Source organism: Rhagoletis pomonella, unplaced genomic scaffold (genome assembly GCF_013731165.1).
Source record: "Rhagoletis pomonella isolate Grant_MI unplaced genomic scaffold, Rhpom_1.0 Rhpom_scaffold_00009, whole genome shotgun sequence".
In the NCBI taxonomy this organism is placed as follows: domain Eukaryota; kingdom Metazoa; phylum Arthropoda; class Insecta; order Diptera; family Tephritidae; genus Rhagoletis; species Rhagoletis pomonella.
Genome location: NW_023458563.1, coordinates 31364374 through 31373835, shown reverse-complemented (window position 1 = coordinate 31373835; position 9462 = coordinate 31364374). Strand labels below are relative to the sequence as shown.

Here is a 9462-nt window from a genome sequence, read left to right as displayed (position 1 = left end):
GGATATTTGCGGCTTTTGTTATATCCACTAGACGACCAAGTCAACTTGCAGCAGGCTAAACTCTTACCTGAGTAGAATCAATGAGGATGTGCCCAACCAATGCCCGACATGTGGAGAGTCGCCACATAACTCCCGGCACCTCTTCACGTGCCCTGAGAACCCCACTCAGCTGACGACCCTGTCCCTATGGACAGACCCTGTGGAAGTCCCACACTTCCTGGGCCTCCCCCTAGCTGAAATTGACGACAACGTTGACGGATGAACCGACTCGAGCGGGGCTTAGTAGCCGCTACAACAACAACAACAAGGTATCCCCCTTTGAACTTGTATTCGGCAAACTATGTGCATTACCGAATCATATAATAAGCGCCAATGAAAAAATATATGACATACGACAATTATATGAACGAATTGAAAATTAAACTCAAGTTTGGACACGACAATGCTGCTACAAACTTAAATGAAAGTAAAATGAGGGCGAGACAAAAACGAACAAAAGTAAATAAAGCAAATTTTACTGTGAATGATCACGGTTATGTAAAAGTGGGCAACAAAAAGAAATTAGATTTACTATTCGAAGGCCCTTAATAGATAGACAACTGGTTAAAATAGTATCATTCTGAAAAATAAAAAAAATAACTGTACACAACAATAATTTAGTTAATGATAGGAGTAATAAAATCTAACCCTAATAATAATAATTAAGAATAAGATTGTAATCATTGCGAGCATGCAAATATATGACATAAATATTGCACTACCAAATAAAAAAGTATGGCATAAGCTGCAAACATAAGCACAAACCAATATAAATCAATTTAAATTTTAATAAATTACAATTAATTTATACTACACTTAGCACATGCGGTTCATATTGCTGAGTCGGCGTGTTTGTTGTGATCTTCCTGTGTGGCATACTTACCAGTGCACTTGATGCCACATTCGGAACACTCGTCACGGCTAGCACTATCGTTTAGCGTACGGCGCCGCATGAAGTACACTTGATGCTTGCTACTGCAAGAACAAGATCAGGTTACCGAGCATACATATGTGGGTCAGCGCACATATACCATATGTGCATAAAAATGTAAATGCAAAATAGGTTACCCATAGAAATAAGAATTTAGATTGTAAAAAAGATTGTAAAAGACGGCGTTGAGCCGAAATAAAATCATTTTTGTCACAAGATTCAATTCAAGAGTTTTACTTCAAGAGTCAAAGATCGTACATCATAATGCATGCATAAAAGCGGCTGGAGAACTAAGTAATACTTAAACTCAGGTGTAAACAGTTTTAGTTTACCAACTCATTACATGGCGATCTTTCGATTACATGTCATTAAAAACCTTACAATTTTGATGAATCTTTGTACAGATTGAAATTTTGACATACACATGATTTTTGTTAAATTACTTGCTACACTTTCATAAAAAAAACCTAGTATTAAATAATCGGAAGGGAAATAGCCAAAGTATGCTAGAATGCCCCTTCCCTATTTATATATTCGCCATTGTATATGTCCTGTATATCGCAGATATCTATTTTTCTGGGAGTCATATTAAATCAAATACTGAGTTAAACAGTAACGACTGACAGTCATTTTATGTTGTGTAAAACAATTAAGGCGCCATATTGTTTGTTGATTGTGGCTTAAATCTCTTACAAATTGCCTCATTTCCACTTTGCTTAATAATTAACACAATTAATAATTATCACGAAAACAATCACTCTTTGGTAAACTGAAGGAACTAAAATAAGTTTTGATGGCAGCTTTGTCCTCTAAATAAGATCTTGAAAGTACATTTTTAGCATTTGTTTTTGTATTATTTATTTTAATTCAGGGCAAACCCCCTGAGGAAACACTTAGAACAGGCAACACTTTGGCTAACTTAACCTACTGGGACAGATTTGAATTATTATACCGTTTTTATACAGGCACGTGTCGATTTGTTTTCATACGTTGTTGTTGTTGTAGCGGCTACAACAACCCCGTCCAGATCGGTTAATATCTCAGTTGTTGTCGTCGAGCTCAACTAACGGAAGCCCCAAGAAGCGTGCAGGCTCAATGGGGTCGACCGACCCGACAGAGCTAACGCCTTTGTTTTCATACGTTCGTTCATGTTAGTATATAGTTTAAGATAGGTATATTAGAAGGTTAATATATAAAATGGGAATGTAGAAAGTGAGCCTCTTACTATGTACGATTACCAATTTGGCATTCCTTGTAGGATACGAGGCCTACAAATAGCACGAGCTCATAGCCATAACATCTAAATTCGTAGTAAACCATTTTATAGCCACTCGTTCTAAGATTTTGGGACGCTTGTCGTTGTTATTGTTGTTGTTGTAGCGGCTACAACAACCCCGCCCAGATCGGTAGGTTCCTCAATCGTTGTCGTTAAGCTCTACTAGCGGTAGACCCAGGAAGCGTGCAACCTCGATGGGTCTGTCCATAAGGACAGAGGCGTTGGCAGGGTGGGGTTCAGTGGGCATGCGGAGAGATGCTGCAAGCCATGGGGTGTCTCTCCGCATGCCGGGCATTCATTTGGCGCATCTGCATTTATTCTGCTCTGGTATTAGTTCTAACCTGCTGCAGTAGCCAGAGCGAAGTTGGGCTATTGTGGTCAGAGTCTCTCGAGGCAGACGAAGCTCTGTCCCATCAATGTCTGGTGGTTGTGTGCCTAGGACGGCATTCATAGGTCGAGAGTGTATATAACTGGAGACTCTGTGAATGCCGATCAAGGCCTGTCGGTAAGGTTGTTCTATGAACCTCTGGACTTCGTCCGGCAGTTCATATAGATGCCTTCTGACGTGTCGTGGCGCGAGTTCTTCCGCAAGCAGATGTGTGTTCGGGTGCCCACGACGGTGACACCCTACTAGGAATTGCTTGCAGAGCATTGTGTTATGCTCCTCAATCGGGAGCATGTGAGCCTCGTCGTGCAGGTGATGTTGCGGCGACATCAGAAGGCATCCTGTCGCTGTCCTGAGTGCCGTGCTTTGGCAGGTCTGCAGCTTCATGCACTGCGAACTACTAGTTCCCGGCGACCACACAGGCGTTGCCAACAACGTTTTTTTGTCTTTGCCCCAGGTGCTGTCGGCTAGCGACTTGAGGAATTGGTTCGTCATCGACGTGAATACCCAGTTGCAGTCTGGCCTCCTTCGTCCAAGTGGTGAAAAGCGTTGCTGAGGATTTTGTAAGGGAGAGGTTAGGCTCCGTGTAGTGAAGAAGCTAGAAAGCTCGTCGAGATAACCGTTTACTTTCGAGCACAAATCATCAATTCCATTTCCAGACGCCATTATCGAACAATTGTCAGCATAAGAGACAATCGAGACTCCCTCTGGTGGTTGAAGGAGCTTAGAGATATAAAAGTTGAACAGTAGTGGGGAAAGAACACCACCCTGGGGAACCCCCTGTTTTATTTTCCTAGGTTTGATCGAATTGTCTCTAAAGATTAATGACGAGTGTCGACCACTCAGATATTTCGGCGTTTAGGTCCCTGTGAGAGAGAGGCCTCTATACCTTCTAGTAGCGTTGAGTGGCTGACGCAGGACCCAAATTTTTCAGCATCAGCATACAAATTCCGTGGGTTGTTGTTGTTGTAGCACGTTTTTTACAAGTTAAGATACCAACATGCAATTAGAAACTACGGATACCACTTTGATAAAATGGAAAATTTTCGATCTTGTTCCGATAAAAATAAATTTTTATTCTACCAATTGCGACTAAGCTAAACGATTTTCAGGTATCATGCTCAAAAAGCATTCCCGCAAGAGGTCACGGATTTTCAGATCGAATGTCTCAATAACCGTGGAAGATTTGGATGCTGAAACTCAAAATGGGCTTACTTAGGCGCATTTTGCTCATCTTAGGGTCGGGTCAAAGCCGTTTTCTTGCAGATTTGATATTTTGGGCTTTCTCGTTCCAGCAAACTGGTGATATGTATGCTCATACGCATGGATTAGGAATGTTGCTAATGTGGAGTTTTAGACATCCGTGGATTCAAATGCGGATGCGGATGTCTAAAAGCTAACATCTATGGAGGCGGATGTCAAGTATTTTTTAAGAAATAAATTAGGTAAAATAAAAATGAATTTTTAATAACCTTTATTTTATATAGTACTTGAATTTAAAAACTTGAGTATTATATTTTATAAAAAGTAATGTCGCTGCCGTTTTAGGCTCCAGCCTGTTTCTTTAAAGTTCGTAAATCAAACCCACACCATTGCTCGCTGGGGACATTTCCTGGTGGAGGCGATATCTGTGTACTGAAATATTCAGAAGGCTAAGTGGTTATTAAAACACGTCCGGCCTTCTAGCTATCAAATATCAAATGTCTTTTATTCCGCTAACTATTTATAAGATCGTGTCCTGAGAGGTCATGCCTTAAGACCCATAACTCTGCCACTCATGGTATAAACACGAATCGCCTTATGCCTAGTTTACAACAACTCAACATACAACATACTCAGAAATCTAATTAAGAATGTAGAAAAATTTATGAAACTTTCGTCGAAATTCGACTACATGGTAATTTACTACGTTTATACGTAAACTATTTGCAAATACCTAGCTCCCTGTTTATTCGATGGTGAAAAATTCTTTTTTAATATTGCCTGATTATAAAAATATATATATATATATATATAAATATAAAAATATATATAATATATGACCATCGAAAAAGAAAATAAACCTAATAATGGCGGCTTCTTGCGCTTATTTGCAAGTAGTACCACTAATCAATACTTATTTGCGTGATTTAGTTATTTGCAAATAAAAAAATTAACTCAGCGTTTATACGGCAAAGTTTACCATTTTGCAAATTGTTATTTGCAAATAATACGTGCGTATAAACGTAGTAATTGTTAGATAACAAGCTACATTTTTAATATAAAATAATAAACATTAAATAATCGAAAGGGGATTAGCCAAAGCATGCTAAAATGTCTCTTACCTATTTATATTTCCCACTGAATCTAAAGCCAATATTTTTCATATCAGTCATTGTTTGAGGTAATTAGTATTATTTTTTATGATTTCATTAAATTCATGTTAGAATCGTTTCATTAAAAAAAAACGTAGCAAATAACTTCAAAAACCTTTAAAAATTTAAGAAAATAATGATAGACTGCAATATAGCGAGGGTACTAGTTTGACAGAAAAAAACATAACCAAAGATCATAGAAAATAAGGATGCTGGATATGTTTATGGCTCCCTTATATTGAGTTATACATCCCGACTTTAATAAAATATTAGCGGGACAATTTCCTCAAAATCAGCACTATCCCGCCAAAATCGGTATCGAAGGTATATTATATACTCTTACAGTGCGAAACTTGACAATCACCCCTATTCTGCAAAACTTTTGCATTCGGATTTTTCTAGGAATCGTAGGAATGGTATGCTGCAATCCGAATCGTATCTTCGAACTTTCGAAATTCGTAACAATGGCATGCCTAAAAACGAACGAGTAAGCTTTTTTGCGTAATTTTGTACGAAAACAATTCTGTGTAGGAGGCGAGATAAAAGATGTAAATCGATGTGTGTTTGCAGGAAATATTAGTGGTGTTTATTTAAACAGATTAATTTGCCTTTCGCATATACGTATATTTTTATCCACTGCTTTATATAAACGAGCTAAAAAGAATCTTTGTTGCCCATTATCGCGAAACTTGTGTCCGGTTTAATTATTTTTACAATGATTTTCGGTTGTTGTGTCCAAACGCATAACCCGAATCCGAAAACTTTAACATACACGTGTAATCAAAGGATTAAACCTTTATTTAAAATATATGTTTCAAATTATTAATAAATTCGGTTTGCACTACTCACTTTTTTGCAAATTTCGATGTGGGTTCGGGGCAAAAATACTGTGATATGCACAAGAAATATTGTATACCCTTGACATGCACAAGCCCCTCTTCTCCGGCAACAGAAAGGAGAATTCTACTTAGTAAGACTTATAATCCCTAAGCGTGGCCGAAGGCAGAAGCAAGCGCAACAGGTGGTGGACCTAACAAAATGCATGTTTTCAATGGCTTGGAAGAAGCTGTTATTGTATTAACTGGATCCACTATCTATCTAACTGGATTGGGAACCAGTTCTGCAGGCATAGGAGTTCTGGCTTGTGGTTGAACAATGCAACCAGAAGCTGACATAGATGCGCCCATGGTTACCATGCCCGGCAGCTCCGCATACCTATGTGAGTCCATTGCCATAGCGCGCTCTTACTCCGCTGCTATAACTGGAAATACATCAGAATCCATAATTTTCCTCAAAATATTTAAAATTAATCAATTTTACTATAAACGAGCACATGATGAGTGTTTTTTTTAATTCCTTTCCACTTTGTTTTCCTTCATACAGCTGAGTTCGAAAAACAACTGATACCTGGCAATGCTGCACATTTTTCCGCAAGGGTTGCAGCATGTCGATTTTCGTTTTTCGTAACGTAGCTACGATCTTACATTACCTTCTTACATTTGTTTTGAATGACGCTTCGCCGTAGTACCTTGAGAACCTTGGTATATATGTACATATTTCTTGTGATAGAGGTGAGATTCAATGAGAGATCTTGTGAGAGATTGCAAAATCATCCCAAGTAAACTCGCTAAACAATGTGAATAACATACATATTTACAACTTACCGTGAAAAGATATCGGCTAACGAGCAGAGTTACAGCGTTATTATTTTCGGCAATGAGTAGTTCGGTTTCTTCCTTGTTTTTTATATATTTTCCATTTATTTGTAGTATTTGATCTCCTTGACGCAAGCGACCATCACGTCCAGCCACACTGTCAGGTTGAATACCACTGATGTATACCTCAGTGCACGCATCATTGTCATCAGAATTAGACAAGGCACCATTGTTAGCACAACCATTATAGCAAACAATTAGTCCCAAGCGTTCATTGCTGTCTGACTTTCTCAATGTTATTTCCTACAAAAAGTACGATAGTCGTTAAGTAAAATTAAGAAATTTAACCACAGCGCAACAGTACACTCACTTCGATATCGATTTCAGGTGCCAAACAATGTTCCAGTAAATTGTGCTCATGCTCAATATAATGCTCAGCTCTATCCTTCGAGTTGTCATAGATAAAATAATTATTATCAGTTTGAGTCGATTTACTATCTCGTGAAGCACTTTCTATCGTCGCTGTCGCTTCCGAAGTTTTTATGGCTACAACCAACTTTACTGTTGAGGTTAAATCTGCATCAAATTTCACTGATTCTCCTGTTTTCGGTTTAAGAGTTGTAGCAATTGCCATTCCAGCCATTTTAGCATTTACGTCTTTGCAGTCCTTTTCACTATAATCTGAATTGGCAGTAGTTTCGAGCGCACTACAGTTTGGAGTTATGCTTGATTTGCGCTGCATTTCTACTAGCAACGGTTCGCCAGCAGTAAGGAACATTTGAACCACTTTATCTTCCGGCATTTGACTTATATCGGTGCCATTAATCTAACAAGAATTATATATGATCTTTAAAATAACGATCATATTTATTTAGTACTTATTTACCTTAAAAACGAGGAAATTAATTTCAGCCATTGTACGTGCATGAAATAGCGCTCATGTATCTACCATTATTTTTCCTTATTTGACGTGAAGATTGTCCGTGTAACAACTGAAAAAGATGAGCAATACATGATATATTACTTTGTTATTTATTATGCGTTTTCCATGTTTTTTGACTTTGTGTTGTTGTCCTTAAATTTGTTAGGTAAGCCATACAATTTCCCTATGCGGCCAGGTAGCTGGATCATTTAATTCGTCTTCCGTATCTCGGCTTTTGTGTTCACTTAACTATCTATTGTGTGAAATGACGGGGAATGGCTATAATTGAGGGGCGGAAGGTAACGAGCGGGAAACCTAAAATCAACACATCCTTACGATTGGTTACGTTCCGCCCAGTGCATTATAAGCCAGACAATCAAAAGAAAGGATGCCAATAAATTTTTTTAAAAATCCTAACAGCATATCAAGAAAATCCCTAGTTGTCCCTAAGGAAATATAATTTTTCCCTACATATATTTTTCATACATCGAAATGAAACAAAAAATTGTGTGCCATTTGGTATGCTGCATATATTATATACATATATCTTTATAATTAAGTTTTCTTAAATGGCTTTCATTACAATTAAAACAAGTGCAACAAGTTTTGTAGAAAAGACCGTATTATGTGATTGAACTGAGATTATCGTGACTGATTATTTTCCTTTTTTGTACGAGCATCGGTTACAATAGAAAATATACGTTCTGCACCTGCATTAGCTTGAGGCAATACTGAACAATATTGTTTCATTATTGAGATTCCTCATATTTAATTAATATTATTTATCCAAAATCGATATCCATGTGCACAATAGCATTATTTTCATGTTCAAGGAAATGAAATTCAATAGACCTCCACTCAACCAACAAGTCATTTATATTATATTTTAATCTCTAACTATTTTTAAAACCTATCTCACGCCTGAAGAATTGAGGAACCCCCAGTCCAATTTTAGGAACAAGGAAGCACATATATTTGAAGAGGGTGTTGCCTCAGTATAACCAGTAAAAAACTGTGGTGAAGTCCTTTATGGGGATAAAGTTTCCAGAGGAGAAATTTTTGGTAGCACAAAATTTCTTAAACGCACGGTTGCTTTTCAACACTAATGAAATAAACTGTAGAATTTATTAGAATAGTTTCGTTTAGTGCATCGGGGTGAATTTACATTTCCAAGCAATTTGCTTATGTCAAAAGATAAAAAAAGATAAAAGTAATTTATTTCCCAAATGTATAAATTTGTTTGATGTAAATTTATTTATTTTAGGTACATAGCAAGGTGAAAGTCTCGTGAAAATTTGAGCACTTTATATTTCAAGAGCTTCATATTTGTACTGCACCCTAGATTAGCATTTTAATTGCATTGCAAAATATATCACATATATTGCTGCATAAATATGTATATCACACCGAATAAAAGAAAAAGTATACTTAAATTATAAAATAACTCAATTTTATTGCAAAACGTATACACATTTACGCTTTTGTTTTTCTTTAGCTTAATAATAATGCTCTGAGTGATGCATTTTCTGTTTACGAAAATCTTGGATGATGTTCTCTAAAATTAGCTCCGACCAACTTAAAGTGAAATACCTTCTTACTGCTCTTGTTGAATTAAAAAAAAGTGGTTCAACTCTAGAAGAATAAAATAGAATTATGTATGGAATAAAGAAAATAAATATTTATTTATTCCTATCCCGAATATTCTGTCGAAATCAAATGATGAGTACTCGAATGCCTACAACTTGTACTTTTAGCTAAGTGTTTAGCCAAGCTTCTCCAATTCTATAATTTATAATAGAAGTCATATCAATTTATAAAACATGTTTCACCATTTAAATTAATAAATCTAAATATCAGTATCATTCAGGCAATCGCCGCGTAAACACCAACGTTGACCGTC

The 9462-nt window shown here is 37.0% G+C and overlaps 1 protein-coding gene across 2 annotated transcripts in view; it reads right to left on the bottom strand.

Annotated features, from left to right (window-relative positions):
* The window catches only part of LOC118745723 (slo-interacting protein 1), a 30147-nt gene extending 22480 nt beyond the window's left edge, over positions 1–7667 (bottom strand). The window contains exons 1-3 of one of the 2 annotated variants that reach the window (XM_036479346.1): positions 7527–7667; positions 7011–7466; positions 6650–6943 (exon numbers count right to left, since the gene is read on the bottom strand). In XM_036479346.1, coding sequence (XP_036335239.1) covers positions 6650–6943; positions 7011–7466; positions 7527–7556 — 780 coding nt within the window. In that variant the 5' untranslated portion in view covers positions 7557–7667. The remainder of the gene's footprint in view (positions 1–6649; positions 6944–7010; positions 7467–7526) is intronic. The other variant, XM_036479345.1, reaches the window with a different exon arrangement.
* Between the last annotated feature and the right edge of the window lie 1795 nt (positions 7668–9462).